Source organism: Coregonus clupeaformis, chromosome 23, assembly GCF_020615455.1.
Source record: "Coregonus clupeaformis isolate EN_2021a chromosome 23, ASM2061545v1, whole genome shotgun sequence".
Lineage (NCBI taxonomy): Eukaryota > Metazoa > Chordata > Actinopteri > Salmoniformes > Salmonidae > Coregonus > Coregonus clupeaformis.
The window spans coordinates 57,736,816-57,762,831 of NC_059214.1; the positions used below are offsets into that span (position 1 = coordinate 57,736,816).

General features: G+C 41.5%; 2 protein-coding genes across 6 annotated transcripts in view; both read right to left on the minus strand.

Moving 5' to 3' along the window:
- Nucleotides 1–7,355: 7,355 nt before the first annotated feature.
- On the minus strand, nt 7,356–10,127 carry LOC121549526 (gap junction delta-4 protein). 2 transcript variants are annotated; one of them, XM_041861318.1, is made up of 2 exons: nt 9,593–10,127; nt 7,356–8,971 (listed from the first exon to the last, which is right to left on the minus strand). In XM_041861318.1, the coding sequence occupies exons 1-2, from the start codon at nt 9,654–9,656 to the stop codon at nt 7,755–7,757; spliced, it is 1,281 nt and encodes a 426-aa protein (XP_041717252.1). In that variant the 5' UTR covers nt 9,657–10,127; the 3' UTR covers nt 7,356–7,754. The 2 variants fall into 2 exon arrangements, with proteins under 2 accessions (XP_041717252.1, XP_041717253.1); XM_041861319.1 differs by having other exon boundaries at nt 9,597–9,670.
- A 1,985-nt stretch (nt 10,128–12,112) lies between these two features.
- Nucleotides 12,113–26,016, minus strand: part of ccny (cyclin Y) — a 73,264-nt gene continuing 59,360 nt past the window's right edge. For all 4 annotated transcript variants that reach the window (XM_045206771.1, XM_045206773.1, XM_045206774.1 and 1 more), the window contains 3 exons: nt 22,751–22,917; nt 16,353–16,515; nt 12,113–15,461 (listed from right to left, as the gene is read on the minus strand). In XM_045206771.1, the coding sequence (XP_045062706.1) occupies nt 15,345–15,461; nt 16,353–16,515; nt 22,751–22,917 (447 nt within the window). In that variant the 3' untranslated portion in view covers nt 12,113–15,344. The remainder of the gene's footprint in view (nt 15,462–16,352; nt 16,516–22,750; nt 22,918–26,016) is intronic.

Consider the following 26,016-nt stretch of genomic DNA (forward strand, 5'->3'; position numbering starts at 1 on the left):
ATAAAAATAAACATTTTGATAAATGTAAAACTTCTGTGTAACTTTTCTAAAGCTTTTTGATTCTGCTACAAATCACTCCCTACTGGTACTCGGTACTTTGTGGTTCCTTGCGGTCGGTCAGTCACCATGTTGAAGACCGCTGTAATAGATGCTTTTGTGAATCTGAGTAGCAAAGAGAACCCTTTTAACCATCGGCCTCGTAATTAGAGGCAGCGGTTGAGTTGAAGCATCCCCTCTCCATAATGGTTCAAGCTCTTCACATGATTGCATAGACCCGCTACTTGATTGACTAAAAGAGGACCAAGTTGAATAGAGTTTAAATGTAGGGAACGGGTTCTTTTCATCTGTCGGAGACTTTGATCTTTCTTTTTAATGGCAGAGAATAAAGGTGACATGTAGTTAGAAGTGTCCGTCAGATGCGCCAATGATCCCCTAATGTCCAATTTGCGCGACCGTTGTTGCTTTGATGGACGTCGTTATTGAATTAAAGAACTGTAGGGCTCCTCTCTTGCTTTGGTTCGTCAGAGCAGAGCTGCTGAAGCTGTAACTGTTCACATTTTATAAAGCTGAGTCAAAACATCTGTCTCAACTCTCTATGTAGCCTATTATTGAGACCGCAGGGTTTTGACGTGATATTGAAATGGCGGTGAATGCTCCACAGCTGGTCTGTTCACATCATGTCACATCTTAGGACGCCCCGGGACAGACGTTTTTGCAGCAAATGTATCTGTGTGTCCAAGTAACCCCAATGCATTGGCATAAGATGATACAATATAACCCCACATAGAATGTGCTTAATTTTTTTACCAAAATGTCAAATGTGGCTGTGATCCTCTGATATTTGAGGTATTTCTCTAAGCCTCTTATATGTTTTGTGGCACAGCTAAGCATTATTTGGATGAAGATCCACGCAATGGACAGATGTCAATTGAGAGTGTTTTAAAGCTACCTTGTGTGAGTAAAAACACTGGACCTAAATGTGGTGTGACCATAAAAGAATGTCTGGAATGAAGATAGGCCTATTAACTAACAACTAAGACTATAACTATAACACGGTTATTCCAATGTTATAACATTTACATTTACATCATTTAGCAGACGCTCTTATCCTGAGCGACTTACAAATTGGTGCATTCAACTTATTATAGCCAGTGGGACAACCACCTTTTTAATTATTATTATTATTATTTTTGTTTTTATGGGGGGTGGGGGAAGAAGGATTACTTTATACTATTCCAGGTATTCCTTTACAACACTCTTTGTTTTCGTTTACCTGGATCTGTGCTCTGACCTGGAGCTTCAACTATCCGTTTTGAGGAAACAATCATTAATTTGTATTACTATCAACTTTACACACATGAAATTGGCCAAACTTATCCTTTAGAGATAACTTAGGTCTATACGGTTTAATTAAAAAACCACTCCTTGTTGATACAGACATGACTTTATACTCCCACCTAGTGGTAAAAAGAACGCTGTGCATCTGCTTTCCTCTGTCTATTGACCAAGCGGGCCATTCTGGGCAAAGGGGCAAGCCCTGGCTTGGCTGATTGTCACAAGATGTAATTATCCGTCTGTTTCTTAAGAGGATCGTAACCCAAATCTGGGGATTTTATCTAAGAAAGTTAAACCTGAACCCTGGGACTCCCTGGGAGTGTCGTTAAGATGGGCTTCACATCGTAATCAGAAGTGACTCCAAAAGGCCAAATGGCTGTCCACTCAGGCCTTATGACCCACACACACTGGACTCACTTTTCTTCACACATTGGATTGCTACCTGATTCCATTTCAAATCTGTATTTATTACAGCATGCATGTGTTTTTTGTGGAAATAAACTCAGAATAATAGGCAAATAGCCTACAATGTATCGCCATTGTAGCTACTAATAGCATGCCCTCCATGTCCTCCCATGTATCAGTCAGAGAAGCAGGTAGCCAACCTATCCTTCAACCCAATATCAACTATTAACAGAGTGAAATCCTCAACAACAAGATGAAAGATTAAGAACTCATCTTGAATCCTAAAGCTTTGTGCAGCAAGGCAGGAAACAACCTCCCATTGCAATGCAGCGATTGACTTGTCTGATTTCCTAATCAGTGGCTGCAGTGAAGCGAAGCATTCGTAGCCTTTCTGTTGTTACTCTCTCTGCCGTATGTGTTAAGAGATGCATGCATTCTGACATGGCTAGGCCATCAAATATTAATCACAGTGTTTGATGAAGGAGCAACACAGAGGACTGAAGAGGGTGAGAGCTAGGTTATGCTTATTAACGCCATTGATCGCTAGCGCAGGCATACGCACGCACACACACAGCCTTTTCATCTCCTAATGCATGGAGGGGAGATGTGGAGTGGAATAGGCCTATACATCAGTACAAAGCCTTAGTGAGGATGGAGGACACAGCAACTCTGACACCAACCTCAGATCATTTGCTAGCCAGAAATCAAAATTGATCTCTTGGCTATAATCAGCCTATATGTCACCAACCCCAATCAACATGTTGTGGTGTGCGAAAATCACAAAAGAGTAAAGGGACACAAATGTAATTAGGTATTGGATTAATATCCAAACACAGTGATCTGTGACTATACCACAGCTTTGTTGAATACTCAATTGGATATTTTGTAAACATTTTTAGTCATTTAGCAGACGCTCTTATCCAGAGCAATTAAGGTTAAGTGCCTTGCTCAAGGGCACAGACAGATTTTCGAACCAGCAACCTTTCGGTTACTGTCCCAATGCTCTCAACCGCTAGGCTACCTGCCACCCTATCCCTTCCATATACAGTAAAGACTACATAATTTACAACATAATAAATAGACTCCACAGCTGTGTATCCAAGTGCATGACTACATCTACGGGATAGAGCATGCCCTGACCTAGTGCTCTGTGACTTGCTCAGATAGAATGGGAGGGTTCATGACTCCTAGACTGGTTTTATGCTCATATTCCCAACAGGCCTGTTTAAAACACAGATGTTGAGAAATAAAGAGCTCAGCGACGTCTGTGTTCTCTCAGATTTTGGAGTTACACCACGAGGGATATAAACGTCACAGAAACTTTTACAGTTGGGCTTGGGATTAAAGTTGCTTTAGGATTTAGGAAAATGGTCCTTCGAAAAATAGTAGATGACAGGCTTCCCCTACCCCTGACTCTACCACCTGCCACACCCAGTTGGTGTGTTCCCAAACAGGAAATTCTATCATTGTGACATCTAATTTCTTCAAAGTATCCTCTCTGATTCAATTAAGCCATTTAAACTTCAAAAGACCACTTGACAAGTGGTCCGACCGTCCGTCAGTTCAATTAAGAAGTTAGTTCTTACAGTACCTCTCTAACTAAAGGACAGGTGTCAGCAGAGGCAGAATTGTTATTGCGTGTGACAAAGATGTCATGTCAGCATGACAACAATGACCCTGCAGAGGGAGAATGGTCCTGCCTCTCAAGAGTTCCCATGCAACCCCCTTGTCCCCCACACAGCAAGGAGGAACACAGCGCTCCCTTCACTCGGTCCCTGTGACTGACTGTCACACACACAAAAGGAAAAGTTATCCTTTCATCTAAAGGACTGAGCTCTTTCCCAGACATTCTTCCACAAAGGACAGTTTATAGTCTGACCACTAAGATCTTCAGGAGGGGAGACATGCTACATGGAGAATACATGTCATACCTTCTTGCAGAGGAATGCCTAACTGTGAACAGACAGTAGGGCTAAGTGTTCATATATATATATGTAAAGTGTTGGTCCCATGTTTCATGAACTGAAATAAAATATCCCAGACATTTTCCATATGCACAAAAAGCTTATTTCTCTCAAATGTTGTGCACAGATTTGTTTACATCCCTGTTAGTCAGCATTTCTCCTTTGCCAAGATAATCCATCCACCTGACAGGTGTGACATATCAAGATGCTGATTGAACAGCATGATCATTACACAGGTGCACCTTGTGCTGGGGACAATAAAAGGCCACTCTAAAATGTGCAGTTTTGTCACACAACACAATGCCACAGATGTCTCAAGTTTTGAAGGAGCGTGCAATTGGCATGCTGACTACAGGAATGTCCACCAGAGCTGTTGCCAGAGAATTTAATGTTATTTTCTACTATAAGCCGCCTCAAACGTTGTTTTATTGAATTTGGCAGTACATCCAACCGGCCTCACAACCGCAGACCATGTGCATGGCGTTGTGTGGGCAAGCGGTTTGCTGATGTCAACATTGTGAACAGAGTGCCCCATGGTGGAAGTGGGGTTATGGTATGGGCATACATAAGCTATGGACAATGAACACAATTTCATTTTATCAATGGCAATTTGATTGCACAAAAATACAGTGACGAGATCTTTTTTTAGGTATCTATTCCCAGTCATGTGAAATCCATAGATTAGGGCCTAATTAATTTATTTTAATTGACTGATTTCCTCACATGAACTGTAACTCAGTAAAATCGTTGAAATTGTTGCATGTTGCGTTTATATTTTTTCTCAGTATATTATATATATACTCTGAATCTGAACCTGAAAGCTGAGGAAGAAAGGCTTTGATTTTCTATCACCGCAGTAGGTCTCTCACTGTCTCAGACTGAACTGAACCCATAGTGTCCATGAAATCATTACAAAGCATTTATATAAACATTTATATTTATCATCATAAAGAAAGTATTATGAGGCAGTTAGATACCAAATTGGTATGACTTGAAATGATAAAAAACCGTAATGGTTCATACCACTGGGGGGCAGTGAGGTGTTTCAAGAAAACATCCAAACAAATAATGTATGTAGTCAAAAAAAAAAAAGGATACTTAATGATTTGATGTTTCAAATCAACTTTTGTCAACTGACTTTCAGTGTAAACACTATAAGATACAAACAATAGGCCAGGCCATAGCTCTTCAGTTGACCATGGCAAACAGATAATAAAACAAATATTATGAAATAAATGGTTGAAAGAATGTGGCTATAAAATAAAGTAGTTATAATACAGTAATCTGTAGTGAACCAAAATCACCTGCAGTAGTCACTTCACAGTCAACATCACAACACCAATGAAACGGAGGGGATTGAATGTCTGTTTTCTTGCTAATACAAAACAAATAAAACAAAGAAATGTAATCATATTTCAAAGTCGATCAGCTACCTGCAATAAGTAGACGAAAACAGAAGGAATTGAATGCCTGTTTCTTTTTTAATACAAACAAATAATATAACCATTTTTGAAATGTGCATCCTATTTCACAGAAGTCAGTTATCTGCAACAAGTACCCTAGATGAAGACAGATCATATGACACCAAGCATCTCACCAGAGAGGAGTTGTGTCTATTGCCCTATGGCACTCCGCTCAGTTCACTCACATTACAGTGCCGTTAGAGACTCCGTGAGGTAGGAGCTAGCTTTGTTGTCACCTTCAAAGGGACCATAAGAGGAGACATAATGGTAAATCAAGATCAAGAGCTATCCCTTTACACAGAGCTTCTCCCCATGGCCAAATCAGATTGTACCCCAATCTATGGGGATCATTTATAACTGGGCGGTGGTACACAGTGCAATCCTTTGTTGGTTAGTCACTGGTTAAATACATGTTTATAAATATGTATAAAGTGCTTATGACCTGTATCTGACAGTCACAATGATGATGACTGGATTCCTATGCCCTGGAAAAGAAATCATGGTATAATAAAACAATAAAATATAACCTTTCAAGAAAACAAAAATTACATCTCAACAAAAACTATTTTAAACCCAAGGACATCTCAGCTAAGGTAAAGGTAAATAAAACATTAAACAGTAACGCTCTGACAGGTTTTTACAATGTGTAAAAGGAATCAAATGCTTCTTACATACCACTTATGACGTACTACGATTGACAGTCAGCCACGAGTAGTGGCACACTGCACCGTGCACACACCGACTCTCACAAATTAATCTGACCATCGAGGTGAAACAAATGCCACAATGAGATACTGAAGGGCAGGCAGCTAGGCAGGCCAAATCAAGTTAGATCCCAAATGGCACCCTATTCCCTATTTAATGCATTACTTTTGACCTGGGCCCATATTGCTCTGGTCAAATGTAGTACACTATATAGGGAGTACGGTTCCATTTGGGATGTAGCGGTAGTAGTGTCCAGTTGAGTTACACCCTGCACCACGTCAATCTATTTCCAGACTCTGTATATGTCTAAACCTCGTACTCCAAAGCCCTCAGAGGCATTGAAATAGAGTGACAAGCCACCTCCATAAATACAGATTCCAACTGTGGCAGTAATTGCTTTGTGAGCCCCTGAGGGCCAAAGCCCATCCTTCATATCTGAGGGGAAGTATATCCTCCATACCTGGGTTCAAATACTATTCTAAATCAAATACTTTAAGCCTGCCTGAAATGCTAGAGGGGCAAGGTTTCCAGGTTTGCAGTTTTGGGACTATTCTATTGGTCCCATTAAGACAGGCAAGCTCAATAAACCACAGAAAGTATTTGAAACTATTTTGAATATTATTTGATGCCAGGTCTGGTATATCATCCCCTACTGAAGACCCTGGCCTGCAGGAGTAGCACCTTACAGGGTTATTGTCTTTTAACTCAACCTGACCACCTGACCACGTGTCTATTAAGGCGTCCATCCAAACATGACTCCATCCGCAGGCTGTATGCACATGTCCACCTGACCTCTCTGACCCCAGACCAAAGAGCTAGGCTTTGACCTAGCTGGGGGCAGGGCCAGGACAGGTCACGGCCTGTCTTTGTTTACTGACAGTGATAGGGGAGCTAACACAGACAGAGAGAACAGGTGGGCTGAACAGTTATAGCTTTTTACTGAAGGTTTTACTGAAGGACACTCGGCTATAGTTATAGGCAGTAAGACAGTGAGTCCCTGGCAGTAAGACAGTATCCACGACTGGATTATCTTCCCTCTGCGTCATCCTTAAAGAATATACATTATACAGTTTATGCCAACGCACTGATTATATAATAACACCATAACTATGTGCATTTATAATGTGGTCTGATAGAAATGTAATTATCCTGGTGTGAAAGTGTAGACTGAATATCAGAATGAACTTCAGTCTTACAGCACACAGTGGGCCTATAGGATTTCATTTCCCCAACAGTTGCTGCTGTATTAGCCACACAATAATCTGTCACCACATCCCTCACAGTCCCTCAGAGGCAGGTGGGTTTGATCCTGACGTTCTCACCAGTGTTTGGGAGTAGTGAACTACATCTTTTTCAACTTAACTACCTTTTGCAGTAGCTTGGTGGTAGTTGAACTAAATTCAAAATCTTGGTAGTGTTTTTTTAAATTACTTTTTAGCCATGTAGTGGTGTAGCTAACTACTGGAATTACTGAAGTAGGAAATCATTTCCTTTCTTTTTTGGCATCAGACCTTTCTAGTTCTCACTTGAAACATTGTTTTTGTGTTTATTAGGCAAAATTAAACATTGTGTTAACATCTGACTCCAGAGTGAGCTGTTCTTGCAATTTGTAGTCTATGATATTTCAGATTTAGATATGATTTATCATGAAGTAGTTTGGATGTAGTGAACTACTTTTTCAAACTAACTTTAGTTAAGTTAATTATATTTTTCTTAAGGGTAGCTTTAGTGGAGCTTAACTTCTTTCAGTGTGAAGTAATTGTTAACTTGGTAAACTATATCTTCAGAGTAGCTTCCGCAACACTGGTTCTCACGTCTCCATCATGGAAATAAATAAAATCACTCTCCTCAGAGCTCCAGCTCTCTCATCATCTCAGTCCAGTCAAACCCACTCAGACCTCTTCTCCTGGCCCTCGCTGGTGTTTGACTGCAAGTCTGGGGCTGTCATCTCTACCAGGGTGTACTGACCCACTCTCCTGGTGCACACCACTGTTCCTGGGGGGACGCCCGCAGCGGTTGCCGTGGGGGGGCACAGGTCCCTTCGTGGGGGCGGGGGCGGTTTGAGGCGGCTGCGTTTGCTAACCCTGATGGACCTGGGTGTCCCCACGGGATCTACAGGGCACAGAGCCACCTCGCTCCCCTCTGCCTCGGGGCCCTCCTCCTGGGCTGCAGGGTAAAGGTTGTTTCCATTAGTGTTGGAGCCTGAAGGCCCTGAGGAGAAACTAGAACCACAGCGAGGGGCAGAGGGGTGCTCAGCCTCCCCCAGATGGGGATAGGCCCTCTGGTCAGCGGTGCTGGACTTACTGGCCCCTCTCTTCCGGAAGGTTCCAGGTTCCACCACCAGGTCCTGGGGGTGTAGAGGGAGGTTACCCTCCATGCCTCTGCTCCCCCCGCTGGACGGGAGGTAGTACTGCTCCTCCTCATACATCTTCTCCACCAACATCTTCGTCTTGGTCTTCTGCCTCACCGAGCGCTTGATGGCGCAGATGAGATCAGCCATGTTGAGTAATAACGACAAGGCGCCTGCCCCCAGCATGAAGTTAAGTATGATGGTCTTCTCCGTGGGCCTGGAGATGTAGCAGTCTACCTGAGTGGTGCAGGGAATCTGCTGGCACAGGAACCTCCTGGGGATATAGAACCCAAACAGGTAGTAGTGGGCCACCCCGAACCCAGCCTCCAGCAGTATCCTGAACAGAAGATGGAGGATGTATGCTCCTGTGAAACACTGAGTCCTGCCATGCTGTGCCTGGAGAGCAGTCTTGGTCAGGGCCGTCTTCCTGAATGACTCCTGCTGGATCTGGTAGAGCGGTCCAGCTCTGACTCTATCTGAGGGGTCAGTAGTGTCGATGGTGAGGCGTGATGTGACCTTATGAATGACGTAGATAACGAAGATGACATACGGGAGACAGAGAATGAGCAGCTGAACAAGCCAGAAGCGGAACAGAGAGATAGGAGCGAAGATGTCGTAGCAGGCGTTGGCACAGCCCGGCTGGATGGTGTTACACACAAAGCGTTCCTGTTCATCTTGGTAGAGGGGGTATCCAGCAAACAGCAGGACCAGGATCCTCAGTAAAATCATTAGGATCAGCCATATCTTCCCTGAAGACAGAGTAAAGAACGTAAGAGTTAGTCACAACCACTCTCGCACTTGCAATAAATATTACAGATATGTTGAAATCACGTAGTTGAATTTAATTTAATTTTGCAGGACCGGTAAAGTTTAAAATGATTTTTAACTGCTAATAAATGTGTTAATAAGCTTAGCAAGTAAATATATTTTGCCTGTACATTTTCATCAAAATTGTTAGGTATTTTGAGGAATATCTAAATGGAAAATATCCCAAAACATAAAACTTTAAAACAGAATCTTGTCTGACAGGGAGTTTAGTAAGTTGCACATTTTTTAACGTATATGGGTCAAAAATTTGTCAGAGTCATTCATACCTAACAGACAGCGGAAAGTTCTCCCCTTGAGTTTGAGCTTGAGCTGGACAGACTGACAAAGGCATTCCGATGATCTATTCTATGAGCCCTTGTCAGATGTCAGATCAAAGCAACGGAAGGATATAACTTCCAGAACTGACAGAACGGCATTAAACATACATAATCGTATATGCATAGCAAACTGATGTTCTCTCTGATATTTTCTGATTGACAATATCTTACAATGAAAAATCCAGTCTGCATTCTGCTCAGTGAAAGATCCTAAAAGATACTCACCTACTAGCGTTATGTTGTGGTTCAGAGAGATGAAGACCACCTCGGAAGCGCTTTGTCTCCCCATGTTAGCAGATGATGATGAAGGCCCTCTGAAGCCACGCTGTCCTCCTCCAGGCCTGAGCCTCAATCACCAGGACACTGTCCACCCTAACCCACCTCCAAACCAGGGGAACAATCGTTCCACAGGAGCCAGTGACTTCCAGATGAGCAGATTAACTAGACACTAGAGTCCAGTTCTAGCATCTCTCTTCAATTAGAATAGTACAATCGCTCTACTAGAATCTACATCAGCCAGTCACCTTCAGGTTTTCAGATAGAACTTGTGGATAGTTTATCCTAATACAAGAACCTCTCGTTTGCTAGAATGTCTTACTTTAACTGATAAAAATCAGAAAATCTTCCAAAATTCTTGAGTCTGGAGAGTCTGTACACCGCCAGAGTCCGTAGAGTCCACCCTGCCTGCCTTCAGCCCAACGTCAGTCCTGTCTTACCTCTGGTGTCTTCCCCCAGTCTGTCCTGTCCCAGCGACCACTGTCCTCAGACAACAGAACAGGAGACGGGAGTGAGCCCCATTGTAAGGGTTATTCTTACCCACCAGTAAGAGAGGCATGTCCACCATCCTGGCATTGCTGAGATATTTTGGTGGCTGGCTGGGTGTCCTTCCAGGAGAATAACAAGCTGCAGGATTACTCATTAAATTGCTGTATTAAGTTCTTAAGCACAATGGAAAGCATTTCAAAGCTAGTCCCAATGAATATCCCTGCCAAGGATATAGAGGGTCCATGTGGCATCTTCTTCACATTGTCATGTTGGCTGGATACCATGGTGAATGATGACTTGTGTTGAATCGTGATAATTCATGGCAAGTTTTTAAATGGCTTTTGTATGAGACTTGTAAAAAACTCTGGCATTATATATAATATAATAAACAAAATGATAAATGAAAAGCAAGGATGGAAGCTTTAACTGTTGCCATGGAAAAGAAGGCCCACATTGGTATTCCCTGTATTGTGACCTTGCTGTCATAAATAAATCATTTTATCCTCTCAGAGAAGGACATCTTTACTGGACATATGGCATGGGCTACAGACTGGGCTTGTCCCATTAATGACTGGAGATGTATGCTGATTAGTATTGGCAGATGCCGGGCAGTAAGCAGTCATAAAGGGTTCCAGTTATTACAATGTACTTCTGTGGAAAAGAGCTGCATGTGTGGAGGCTGCTTTGTGGGGATTGAGTTACGGGCTGTGATGAATACTCAGGGGAATTTAGGTTGAGCGCGATTGCATGCGAGTCTGTATGTGTGGTTGAGGACTGCAGTGGATTTGCAGTATATGTCTGTAAAACATGGGTAATGACTTATTTTAAAGGTTGGGAAACAGGTTAGCACGTTGCTATTTGAATGGTTCCATTCAAATCAACAAATGTGCACGTTAAAGGGTGCACAATGGTCATACTAAAATAAAGAAATGGACCAAAGGAATAAATTGTATTTCTTTGGTCCTTGTTCAACCTCATTGCCTTGTAATACATGTGGGATTTATAACGGATTATCATCTCTCCCTCAGCTTTGTATACTTATTAATATCATACCCACACATCACTTGAACCAATATATTTCATAAAATTAAGTAAGCTTTTCCCTGTGTAACATATTAGTACTCCTGGCTCGTAGTGTGTAGAGATGGTCCTGCAGGTGTGTGTGTGTGTGTGTGTGTGCGTGCTCATAACAGACATGACAGCGTGTTATTCATTAGCCTACAGCTCTCCTTCAGTAATTGTCACTGCAGAGAATCAATTGACTAGCGCAGCAATTACCACTCAGTATTTGAAATGTAATTCTGGGATAATATGGAGGATTATACACGGTCCAGATTGACAATGTGGCTGTGCGAGTGTAAACAGTGAGCTTTTCTGGCATTTAAATCTTTGTTTCTTAGAGAGATTTTTTTTATTTTTTTTATATACTTTGATTTTGGGCTGTAGTCATGTGTAGAAAAGTGCTGCTTTGTTCCCATCTTTAGACCCTGCTTGAAATCCATATACTTAACGTTGTGAGTGACCGTCTTTGAATGGCATAAGACAAAACATTGACGGAGGATACTACGTAACAGATAGTTTAGTAGCTAGCTACTGACATTCTTATTTCTCATTCAAGCGGTCTCTCTTTCACTCTGACACTGACCTGGTCCTTTATATTGGGACACATGACATCCTTACCTCTCCTCCAGGAGTGCTCAATCAGAGACACCAATAGACGTGCTAAGTAGACCAGACCACTGCAGAACCAAAGCAAGGTTCTGGCTAGAGTTCAATCATATTCAAATGGATGACACTGTAGTATACACTTGACTTGGACACACGTACAATATAAACAGGAGTCCACCCATTGAAAATTAAACTGATACTGTTCACGTACAGCAAAAACAACTACATAAAGCATTTAGAAAATATCATGTAAACAGATGGACTGACATATGCATATAAAGACTTCATGAATGATACATTATCAAGCCTAAGTAAAGTGATACAATGGTATTTTTATTGCAAGGATTAAACGTTTATTTATTGTGCAGGTTTCTAAACATTGCTTCTGAACTGGGCGCATCAGTTCAACTAAAATCATAGAACAGATCATACAGGGAGAGAGACTGGGGCTTATTTAGCCTCTAGTCTTTTAGGGTTCATGGTACTGGAATCACTTCTTTGCCAAATAGAACGTAGCCTACAATTAACTAAGAGATTAGTCCTCAAAAGATACAGATTAACCACATTGGGCAAACTGAGAACAGGAACAAATAACAACAGAATCCCAGAAATAAACTATAAACAAAACATAAAAACAGAGTTCACACAACTACAGCAGTTTCTTTCATTAGCACAGGAAATCATTGACAACTGAGAGTTGAATTTGTAAATCCTAAAATTGTCATAGAAGAGATAGAAAGAGAAAAGGTAGAAGAAGTAAAAACTCTATGCAGAGGTAGAGTTTAGTGCACACGACTATCACACAGGTCACTAGCCTAGGTTATACCACAGGCTCGGGCCCATAGAGCATGACGAGTCCACTTTCATTTCTAGGAACCAACATCAGACTGTATGCACACACACGTACAATAAATAGGATATACAATCTTAAAAATACCTCTACTGTCTCATCACGACAACACCTGTTTCTTTATTCCCCGAAGACATTTGCACTTCAGTTGCTCACAGTCACAGCTCCATAGAACGCAACAGTTCCATTTCAGGGTCCCTACATCATTCCAACTGTTCTGTTTCCAAGGCCATACCATTCCAACAGTTCCATTTCAGAGTCCTTATACCATTCCGATCACATGCAAAGGGGATCTATTATATCACAGCAACACATATTCAAAGGCTAATTATTTGATACTTTGGTACAAATCCATCCCTTTTTACATATGAAAGTGAAACATCTGGCAGATAGTTGGTCCTGATGAATGGTTGGAAAGAATGCTGATTGGTATTCACGGAATGCTATCAAATAAGACTATGAAAACAACAACTGTAGAGACCTTTGATAAGGAATTGCTTTTATCTTTTCAATAGTTAAGAATGCTTAAGAGTGGGGAAACACCATAAACTCAACAACTTTAAAATAAAATCTAGAACAAGAGGAATGTTGCACTTACATACCCGGTTTTGCAACAGGGATATCATAAAACCATGTAACATTGAAAACATAATTAATATGTCACAGAAAATGTATGTATGATAAGATGAGTCTAACTGAACTGTCTCAATTCAATGTTTGAGTGTCAACACACATGAACCCATCATTCATTGTAGTTTATCTGAGCTATGCAAACTTGATATGAAAGAAAAGATCCTGACAAAGATTCAAATTCCTTCCAATGGTTTTACTATCTAGACTCTAGATGAATTAATACCAGCTTCCATATATTCCATAGTTCTAAACTCTCTTCATATCTGGTATAATAAGACATTGCAATTTTTTCCTAATGTAAATACTGATCAGATATTTATAAATATTTCACCACAATTCTCCTTGTTTGAAAGTTAGTGTGCTCTTTGTCTGCACACTGATATCTTATATACACTGTACAAAATCAATTAATTTGCTAAATAACTATATTTTATTTATTGTTAATGCTTTTGTGAACAGTGACTGTTAATCAATAAACATTATTTTTTTCTTATACACTGTAGTACGTTTTTAGAAATACATTTCCAATATACTGAAGAATCATCATGCAAATTGGTTTGCTGAAATTACGTTTGTGCTGTTTCTTTACAAGTTGGAAGATCTGTAATTTAAAAAAATAAACATTCAAGAAAAGAATGTAACCCCCGTTGCACTTTAAAAAGTAAAAAGGAAGGTCTTCATGTTACACTAGCATGTTACAGGCACCACAAATCAGAACAATGGCAGTGAATCCACTATATGGATGTTCAAACTTACCATTTTGTCTTACTTACACTATAGTTACTTCCTGTTCTTGGAAGCTGCTTTTCTCCTTTCTATTCGAGTGCTTGTCATTCAAACTCATCCCTGTACGTCATTCAAGACCTGGCATGAAACAAAGTGGTACATGAATATTGCTTGGAGTGAGCGGACGCATCTCAACAAGGGAATGTTCACTGGAATGTTTCACTGTGGCAGTATCCCAAATGGCACCCTATGGCCCTGGTCAAAAGTAGTGCACTATATAGGGAAAAGGCTGCCATTTGGGACATAGTCTATCATTTTGGCCATGAGGAAGAGAGAGAAGGAACTAATGTGTGAAATAGTTTTAGATAATCATCACTCAGTGGCAAATTGGTATAGCTAGAGATAGAATGCAATTATTTTTGTCTGTAAAGATAATTTTGTTCACCTTCAACTGAACTTCATTTCTCAGTCTTCTCGCCCTAATGAAGTTATTCTTCAAATGTCTGTCTTCCTCTTTCTCTACTGTATATCTCTCACTTCACTTTCCCTCTCTTGGTGTCTTTATGTAAATTTAAGTAAAAAACAGTTGCCATTTTAAACTCAAACACAGGTGCAGTTTGTTGAACGTTACGGAGAAAGAAACCCTTGAGGGTTTGTAACTTGGCAGTTTGATTTCATTGCAACCAAACACAGTAAGAACAATACTTGATGAGCACTTTTTACTTCCTCCAAGGAAAGCAGAGACATTTCTATATTTCAGGAATGCATACAAATTAGGTTTGCCTGTTACCTGGGAAAAAAACATTGTGCTTTAGAGAGGAATTTGCTGAAATCCTTAAAAATCATAGGAATGTACAAAGTATACCCAACCGATTTCTCCTCTATACAAGACAGTCAACCTTTAAAATGGCTATTGGAATTGTGTTATTTGAGTCATGGGTTATTATTCTAGGATTTTTCAAATCGTTCCACTGTCTTTTGATCTTTCCAATGTTCTTTTAATCTTTTCCCATCTGGCTCCTGCTCTTCTGCCAGTGGAAACGTATTGGTCACCAAGTCACCTGTAGGACTCAAGTTCAACTTCAGACAACCAAAGGGACATCTTGTATGTACAGTAGAAAGGTGGACCATCAGAACAACAATAACACTTATTATCCACAAAAGTGCCAGCAGGTCCTTTCTGTGTGAAACAACCACACAGACGCAACCGGACAACTATCTGAATTCTGAGTCTAAGTTCTCCTGCCCTAACCCTTGACCTCCCAGGCCGTGCAGCCATGTCATGTCTCCGTCATGGTGGATGCTCTGTCCTCCTCCTGGTGGTGTAGGCTGCTGTTACGATATGATGGCCGGATTCCACCTCACCACCGTCAGATTGTCTGCACTCACAGACCTCTTCTTGGCCGCTTTCCTCAAGTCTTTATACTTGTCATCACACAACCTGGAGATGGCCTGAGACATGGAAAAACGCACAATAAGACATAGAATAATATAAAACATAATTTAAGTAACTTTATGTTCATGTACTCAGAGCTACATAACCTTACACTGGAAGCCTAATAACAAAAATGTAGGGATACTCATAGTTTTGCTCTGAAACAGAGCAAGATCACTTATCATTATCTTTAGTGGTATTTCTTTAACAAGTTAGATCAATAGTGAATACGATCCTAAACGCTGCCTGTTTCCCTGTCCAGTGTACCAGCAGTACTATTACAGTTCCACTGACAGAGAACAGAGAACGTCACGACACAACACGACGCCTCAACCAGCATCAATACCACAAGGGCTCATTTCAGACCGTAATTGCCCAGCGGAGAGGCAGGAGGATGGGGGAAGAGGGGATGGGGAGGAAGGAGGGATGAGGACGAAGAGGAGATGGGAGAGAAGGGGTCGCTGGTGCTGCTGGGGAGATAATTACACTGCAACGAATGCCGCCTCACGTCCTCCATCACACACACAAACCCACGCAGAGAACACACCACCACCTCTGTCAAATGCACACTGTGCTCACTGCCCACTAATTATCAGGCTCTCTCTTGCCATTGTGTTTGTGCATCCTCCAGCCACGTTTTGCAGAGTTAATATCTTGATGAAAGGGGAAGGAGAAAAGCTCACTCTGGGATGCAATGCAACACAAATGAATGATAAGAAAGAACTCATGCATGCTGTTTTCATATAGGCTACAATGAGTTGGTGATGACAGTAGTAGCAGTGGTAGTAGTGTCTATAAACAAGTAGCATTGTGTAGGTCCTTTGAATGCTGGATGTCAAAGAAAAAAAGATCCTCACAGCTGATGGGAATGTGGAGAAGCAGCGACTGTATGCATCAGTGCTACTCACCTCTAGTTTCTGAGCCTTGTCCCTGCTCAGTGGCTCCAGAGGGAAGCTGAGGTTGTTGGCCTTGGCCATGGAGCGCAGGTCAAAGTAGTACTTAGCGTAAACACTAGACGGAACATTGATGTTGAACTGCAGCAGCTCCAGAAACTGACGCTCCAGCTCATTCCTTCATATGGAGAGAGAAACAGAGAGAGACAGAGAAAGAAAGAGAACAAACGAGAGAAATAAAAGAGAAAGAAGATAAATTATCTTGAACTGATCTTTATGAAGAACTAAACAACTGAAAAAGAGACGTCACTAACTTCCTTATGTGCTAAGCTTTTAGAATTTTACAAAATTACATATACAAGACTCGATGGTATCAAGTCAATTAACTGTGGCTGCAGCTTAGCTTTGATCTGTTTCAGTTCACTGTTTCCCCTGACAGACTGTTTCTCTGACATTCTTTAGACAGCCTAATTGGTTGGTCTGTGTCTCTGTAGCAAAGCCCCTGTCTTTGATTCACAAGGTTAAAGAACTCTGTTACACCAAGCATCAGGCTTTTCTCTCCACATACATAGATATTCTAATTCACGCAGCAACAGACAAGCTAAATTTAGCCAGCCATGGAGCGGTGGAGGCTCTGCCTAATAAAACTCTTCTCCTCCTCCTCAGAGAGAGAGAGAGACAGAGAGAAAGAATCTCATGTATTGGTTTTGGGTTCAGGGCTATGTTCTGTGAGCCCACTGAGAGGGGGTCATGACAACAAGCAGTCTTAAAAACTAACTGTGTACTCAGGATGGGTCAGGAGGGTTACTGGTGGCGACACATTCAAGGTGTCAGCTAACGTCTCTAAATAATCCACATAGATTCTCCTTGTCTCTTTGTGATTCATTTTGGGGAAGGAGGTCGATGCCCCAGTGGCCTGTGGCCTTGGTTAACTATTGTCTACCAGGCTATGAGACTTCAGACTGTACACCCATGCCCCAGATACCTCCTGTCTGAAAACACCCCAGCCCCAGCCCTAACCTCAGCTCAAGACCTCTGCCACGGCCCCAGCCCCTGCCCCAGCCCCTGCCTCTGCCCCATCCCCAGACTCTTCCCCAGCTGCAGCCCTAATCTCAGCTCAAGACCCAGCTCAAGATAAAAGCTCCAGCCTCTACCCTAGCTCCAGCCCCACTCTCTGCCCTAGCCCCAGCCTCAGCCTCAGCTCCAGCACCATCCCCTGTGGCAGCCCTATTCCCAAGCCCCAGCCCTGGGCACCAGACTGGACGAAGCAGACCTGAGTCATGCCTGACTCCAACACCTACTAAACCACCACTGACCCCATACCAAGGTTATTCTGAGTTCACAATGTGAAATGTCCCTGACTGTTCCCTGCACTGAGTGGGGTTGGCAGTAGAGCATGAGATTAGGGATGGGCATTTGATATTTCTTTACTGTTCGAGTACTCGCATGATGATTTTCGAGTACTCAAATACAATAAATCTGAAAGTATTCATACCCCTTGACTTATTCCACATGTTGTTGTTGTTGTATATATATATATATATATATACACACACACACATATACACACACACACACACACAGTCAATAAAAAAGCAAGTACCATTTAAGATTAATTTATTGAAACCGTAATATCAACTGGTTATATTATATTGTGGAACACAATTTTCAAAAAGGCAGCAACACCAGCAGTGGCGCTTGCTTGTAGAAGCTTATAGAATCCTATGGCTGTGCAATGGCATAGTCTTGTTTTGTTAATTTAATTTGTTAAAATATGCTCTTATTCCCGAGCCCTTATCACAGTCAAAACACACGTACTTTATAGTAAAAAAACATTACGTAATATAACAGAATAAAATATAACAGAATATTTTTCCAAATGAAAAAGGTTGCCAGTGCGAAGTGATGCGTATCTCGTATTCTTTATATTTTTTGAAACGGGGCTCCATTTGGTGAGTTGAAAGACAAAAATAAATGTTATTTTCAATATACAGACGTTCGATCTATACTGAACAAAAATATAAACGCAACATGTAAAGTGTTGGTCCCATGTTTCATGAGCTGAAATAAAAGATCCCAGAAATGTTCCATATGCACAAAAAGCTTATTTCTCTCAAATGTTGAGCTCAAATGTGTTTACATCCCTGTTAGTGAGCATTTCTCCTTTGCCAGGATAATCCATCCACCTGAAAGGTGTGGCTTATCAAGAAGATGATTAAACAGCATGATCATTACACAGGTGCACCTTGTGCTGGGGACAATAAAAGGCTACTCTAAAATGTGCAGCTTTGTCAAACACCACAATGCCATAGATGTCTCAAGTTTTGAGGGAGAGTGCAATTGGCATGCTGACTGCAGGAATGTCCACCAGAGCTGTTGTCAGATTATCTCATGTTTTTTTGTTTTTTGGGGGGTAGATCAGCTTTAATATTGAAGATAGATTGTGGCTTCCATCAACGTAATTGTCTGCATCATTTCCAATCCCCCTTATATATTAAAATATATATATATATATATCTATACATACATATATACATACATACACACACATTATATATTTTCCCCTAACCCTACCACCCCTCCCCTAATTGGAGTTAACTAATGGACAACAACTCTTAGGCTTCTACTTCCTGCTTATACATACTATATACATTTTATGGGCACAGTATATTTTACAATAGTTATCTTTTGTTTATTTTTAGTCCCACCCTTCAGCTCCACTCAACCCCTCCCAACTACAGTGCATTCGGAAAGTATTCAGACATCTTTCCTTTTCCACATTTTGTTTCGTTACAACCTTACTCTAAAATTGATTAAATCAAATGTTTTTCTCATCAATCTACACACAATACCCAATAATGACAAAGCGAAAACAGGTTTAGAATTTATTTGCAAATGTATTAAAAAAAAAAAAAAAACGTATTTACATAAGTATTCAGACCCTTTGCGATGAGAGTCGAAATTGAGCTCAGGTGCATCCTGTTTCCATTGATCATCCTTGAGATGTTTCTACAACTTGGAGTCTACACGTGGTACATTTTATTGATTGGACATGATTTGGAAAGACACCCACCTGTCTATACAAGGTCCCACAGTTGACAGCGCATGTCAGAGCAAAAACCAAGCCATGAGGTCGAAGGAATTGTCCGTAGAGCTCCGAGACAGGATTGTGTCAAGGCACAGATCTGTGGAAGTGTACCAAACAATTTCTGCAGCATTAAAAGGTCCCCAAGAACATAGTGGCCTCCATCATTCTTAAATGGAAGAAGTTTAGAACCACCAAGACTCTTCCAAGAGCTGGCCGCCCAGCCAAACTGAGCAATCGGGGGAGAAGGGCCTTGGTCAGGGAGGTGACCAAGAACCCAATGGTCAGTCTGACAGAGCTCCAGAGTTCCTCTGTGGAGATGGGAGAACCTTCCAGAAGGACAACAATCTCTGCAGCACTCCACCAATCAGGCCTTTATGGTAGAGTGGCCAAACGGAAGCCACTCCTCACTAAAAGGCACATGACAGCCCGCTTGGAATTTGCCAAAAGGCACCTAAAGACTCTCCGACCACGAGAAACAAGATTCTTCGGTCTGATGAAACTAAGATTGAACTCTTTGGCCTGAATGCCAAGCGTCACGTCTGGAGGAAACTTGGCACCATCCCTACGGTGAAGCATGGTGGTGACAGCATCATGCTGTGGGGATGTTTTTCAGTGGCAGGGACTGGGAGCCTAGTCAGGATCGAGGGAAAGATGAACGGAGCAAAGTACAGAGAGATCCTTGATGAAAACCTGCTCCAGAGCGCTCAGGACCTCAGACTGGGGTGATGGTTCACCTTCCAACAGGACATTGACCCTAAGCACACAGCCAAGACAACTTAGGAGTGGCTTCGGGACAAGTCTCTGAATGTCCTTGAGTGGCCCAGCCAGAGCCCGGACTTGAACCCGATGGAACATCTCTGGAGAGACCTGAAAATAGCTGTGCAGCGACGCTCCCCATCCAACCTGACAGAGCTTGAGAGGATCTACAGAGAAGAATGGGAGAAACTCCCCAAATACAGGTGTGCCAAGCTTGTAGTGTCATACCCAAGAAGACTCGAGGCTGTAATCCCTGCCAAAGGTGCTTCAATAAAGTACTGAGTAAAGGGTCTAAATACTTACGTAAATGTGATATTATGGGGTATTGTGTGTAGATTGATGAGAGAAAAAACTATTGAATCCATTTTAGAATAAGGCTATAACATAACAAAATATGGAAAAAGTCAAGGGGTCTGAAAACTTTCCGAATGCACTGTATCTCTAAACACCATCCAGTTTTGATTTCTATTTGCCATATATTTTCTAACTGTGCTGTGATGTTTCACAAAAGTTCTGAACCTTTTTATTTCTCATAGTTTCTACAGATTGTAAATTAAAGATAAACCATTTTTGCTAAGAGTATTATTATATTATTGATCGATTGACTATTGATCTATTCAATCAGTTGACTATGACAGCAGTGCTATTTGCAGAGTTAGCTCAAGGTAAATGTTGCAATTCTTCTTGAACCTGCGACTAAACACAAGCTACATATGAGAACAGTACCAAAATAAATGATCTAATGATTCTGTCCCTTCGCAGCAAAATCTGCAGGGCTGGGATGGTTGTATCCCACATATATACAGTTGAAGTCGGAAGTTTACATACACCTTAGCAAAATAAATTTTAACTCAGTTTTTCACAATTCCTGACATTTAATCCTAGTAAACATTCCCTGTCTTAGGTCACTTAGGATCACCACTTTATTTTAAGAATGTGAAATGTCAGAATAATAGTAGAGAGAATGATTTATTTCATCACATTCCCAGTGGGTCAGAAGTTTACATACACTCAATTAGTATTTGGTAGCATTGCCTTTAAATTGTTTAACTTGGGTCAAACGTTTCAGGTAGCCTTCCACAAGCTTCCCACAATAAGTTGGGTGAATTTTGGCCCATTCCTCCTGACAGAGCTGGTGTAACTGAGTCAGGTTTGTAGGCCTCCTTGCTCGCACACGCTTTTTCAGTTCTGCCCACACATTTTCTATAGGATTGAGGTCAGGGCTTTGTGATGGCCACTCCAATACCTTTACTTTGTTGTCCTTAAGCCATTTTGCCACAACTTTGGAAGTATGCTTGGGGTCATTGTCCATTTGCAACCAAGCTTTAACTTCCTGACTGATGTCTTGAGATGTTGCTTCAATATATCCACATAATTTTCCTTCCTCATGATTCCATCTATTTTGTGAAGTGCACCAGTCCCTCCTGCAGCAAGGCACCCCCACAGCATGATGCTGCCACCCCCGTGCTTCACGGTTGGGATGGTGTTCTTCGGCTTGCAAGCTACCCCCTTTTTCCTCCAACATAACGATGGTCATTATGGCCAAACAGTTCTATTTTTGTTTCATCAGACCAGTGGACATTTCTCCAAAAAGTATGATCTTTGTCCTCATGTGCAGTTGCAAACCGTAGTCTGGCTTTTTTATTGCAATTTTAGAGCAGTGGCTTTTTCCTTGCTGAGCGGCCTTTCAGGTTATGTCGATATAGGACTTGTTTACTGTGGATATAGATGCTTTCGTACCTGTTTCCTCTAGCATCTTCACAAGGTCCTTTGCTGTTGTTCTGGGATTGATTTGCACTTTTAGGAGACAGAACGCATCTCCTTCCTGAGCCGTATGACGGCTGCGTGGTCCCATGGTGTTTATACTTGCATACTATTGTTTGTACAGATGAACGTGGTACCTTCAGGCATTTGGAAATTGCTCCTAAGGATGAACCAGACATGTGGAGGTCTACAATTTTTTTTCTGAGGTCTTGGCTGATTTCTTTTGATTTTCCCATGATGTCAAGCAAAGAGGCACAGAGTTTGAAGGTAGGCCTTGAAATACATCCACAGGTACACCTCCAATTGACTCAAATGAAGTCAATTAGCCTATCAGAAGGTTCTAAAGCCATGACATAATTTTCTGGAATTTTCCAAGCTGTTTAAAGGCACAGTCAACTTAGTGTATGTAAACTTCTGATCCACTGGAATTGTGATACAGTGAATTATAAGTGAAATAATCTGTCTGTAAACAATTGTTGGAAAAATTACTTGTGTTATGCACAAAGTAGATGTCCTAACCGACTTGCCAAAACTATAGTTTGTTAACAAGAAATTTGTGGAGTGGTTGAAAAACGAGTTTAATGACTCCAATCTAAGTGTATGTAAACTTCCGACTTCAACTGTACATAGACAGTCTATACCCTGTCTATTTGCATAAGGACAATTTAAAGGCCATTGTAAAATGCAGACACAGTGCAGATTTAACCTGTAGCTTCTGCCAAAAACTGTTAGATGGACTAGCTGGCTGCTGGTTGAACTGGGTTAGGTTGTTTAATGGACAAGGGTCAAACTGTTTCAGACTCACATGTCCTCCACAGTGATGTCTTTCAGGATCTGGCAGTAGTCTACGTTCCACACAGCCTGGTCGTCCCACACCTTGGACGCCAGCAGGATGGCTCCCAGGACGATACGTTTCCAGTTGACTGGACAGATGTCTATCTCTGCATAAGTTAACAGGCGCTCCAGGTACACCTGGGAGAGAAAAAGATAGATGGAAGAAAGAAAGAAATAGATGTCAAAGACATTCCTCCTTTTAAAGATGGCTGACGTCAAAGACATTCCTCAACTATCCTCTGGTCTGGTGCATGAAAAACACCAATAGACTCAATGTAATACATTATTTGGAGCAAAAACAAGAAACTTGTTGAATTGTGAATAATTCAAATAACAAAACAACATTTCCCAGATGATGTATGAACAACAATATACAGTACAGTTCTTCCTCATCTAAGATAATTACTTCAGATCCAGCTAATTACCCTCTGCTCTGTGTGTCTGAATTGATTCTGGAATGAATGTTCCATTCCAAACTCCTCTGGCATTCCGTCTCCACAAAGCCAAAGTAACAGACCATGTCAAAAACTGATGTAATGCAGTTTCTCTGGGCTTTCTCATAAAATATCAAATGTCAATCAAAAAACCTTTCCATTATCGCAGCCACAGTCTCTATTAGGTACGTCAGTGAATTACAAAATGCATTGAACCTTTAGGCACAATATAATGGGAGTAGTCTATTTTACAGCAATTATTTACTATTCTCTCCACGTATCATCATTTAGTCATTTCCTTGGGGAAATGTGTTTGGTCTGTCTTAGAACACAGTACATGCTATGTGGTAGGTGGGTGGTGAATCCAGATGCCTGTCCTGTATGTGTCTGGGTTGCTAATAGAACACAATTCAGTTATTCCATCCAGCAGTCTCCAAGGACTCAGAATTCTCTATCGTCCACAGAATTCATTTCTCACCTACAGCTTCAGATTCAGCATAGCGATGGATGGCATGGCTCTCTATCTGTACTTCTAGATTCACCTAAACCTAGCTACACAGATAGTCTTCTGCACAAAACAATTTGTTGTTGGAAATATGTGTGTAGAATTACAGTTGAAGTCGGAAGTTTACATACACCTTAGCCAAATACATTTAAACTCTTTATAAGTGAAATAATCTATCTGTAAACAATTGTTGGAAAAATTACTTGTGTCATGCACAAAGTAGATGTCCTAACCGACTTGCCAAAACTATAGTTTGTTAACAAGAAATTTGTGGAGTGGTTGAAAAACAAGTTTTAATTACTCCAACCTAAGTGTATGTAAACTTCCGACTTCAACTGTACATACAGCGGAGGTGGCAGGGTATGTGACCCCACATTTTTGGAGCGTTTGCCTAGTGATGCACAGTGGCATCACTGTCATGGCTTCACACAGTGAAGATGGAAATTATCCAACATGTTGTTAACCACTGGCAGTATGTAGAGTAAAACACCAGTCCACACACACAGTACAACCTCACCCCTCCAGGGCCTGTATTTATATAGCGTCTCAGAGAATGAGTGCTGATCTAGGATCAGTTTTGCATTTTGGATCATTATGAATGGACAGGCTGGGCCTGATCCTAGATCAGCACTCCTACTCTGAAACACAGGACAACCTCCCCATTTTCTCCAGCTGAACCTGGTCCTGTTCCCTATTCAATTACTGTCGGCATCCATCCCTGTTCTCCCTGGGTGTGGGGCCACTGGGACAGTCAATGGGACAGTCAATGGGACAGTCAATGGGACAGTCTGTGGGACAGGCGTGCGGTGTGTGTGTGTGGAAACCAGATTGTCCCAAGTGACAGAGACGACAGGCCAGTGAAGTCATAACCAGACAATGGAGTGTCAGAACACCACAGGAGGACCACACAGCTCAGGACCAGAGAGTTCAGCTCAATCAGACTAGGGCTTCATACCAAATGGCACCCTATTCCCTATGTAGTTCACTGCTTTCAACCAGGGCCTCTCAGCAGTAAACCAACCGCAGGTTTAAAACAGAAGGTGTTATTGAGATGGATGGAGGATGTTTCCGAGCAGAGTGGAGAGGTGTTCTGCTCTACAGTGGTTTACTCTGAGTGGACAAAACATTAAGAACACCCCCATGACAGACTGACCAAGTGAATCTAGCTGAAAGTGATGATCCCTTATTTATGTCACTTGTTAAATACACTTCAATCAGTGTAGATGAAGGGGAGGAGACAGGTTAAAGAAGGATTTTTAAGCCTTGAGACAATTGAGACATGGATTGTGTACGTGTGGCATTCAGAGGCTGAATGGGCAAGACAAAAGATTTAAGTGCCTTTGAACAGGTTATGGTAGTAGGTGCCAGGTGCACCTGTTTGTGTCAAGAACTGCAATGCTGCTGGGTTTTTTACGCTCAACAGTTTCCCGTGTGTATCAAGAATGGTCCACCACCCAAAGGACATCCAGCCAACTTGACACAACTGTGGGAAGCATTGGAGTCAACATGGGCCAGCATCCCTGTGGAACGCTCTCGACACTGTGTCAAGTCCATGCCCCGACGAAATGAGGCTGTTCTGCGGGTAAAAGGGAGGGGTGGGGGGTGTGGGGGGGTGCAACTCAATATTAGGAAGGTATTCCTAATGTTTTGTATGCATCGGAGGAAGACATCTAGTCACATCCAGGAGATGATTGTCCATGGCACTTCTCTATAAACAGACTGAGTTAGGCCTATGACTCATAGCAAGGGCCAGGAGTTTTACCGGCTACCTTTTTGAATGTGGGTCTTTCTCTAAATAATGGGGCCAATGTCTGACATTGGGATCAACATTTCAAAATGGTTTGAAACTAAAAAAATTAAAGGATTTTTATGCAGTTCCACTGTTCTAGTTCTAGGTGTACTAAGAGATAGATATACCAATTGGCCCATAACTCTACCTATACAACAACATACACCTAGGACTATACATTTTTAAGCAGGGTTCATACAGACATTGGCAAGTTAAATTTAAGGACCTTTAGGACCTCAATGTTATACAATTGTATAATTTATATACTTTGTATAGAAAGCTGTCATCAAGGCAAAGGGTGGCTATGTGAAGAATCTCAATATATTTTGATTTGTTTAACACTTTTTTGGTTACTACATGATTCCATATGTGTTATTTCATAGTTTTGATGTCTTCACTACTATTCTACAATGCAGATAAACTTTTGTTCAAACTTTTGACTGGTACTATATAACAAGTTGCCCAGTGTAGGAAATCCTATCCTCACTGGTACCCTAGTTTATAGAAAG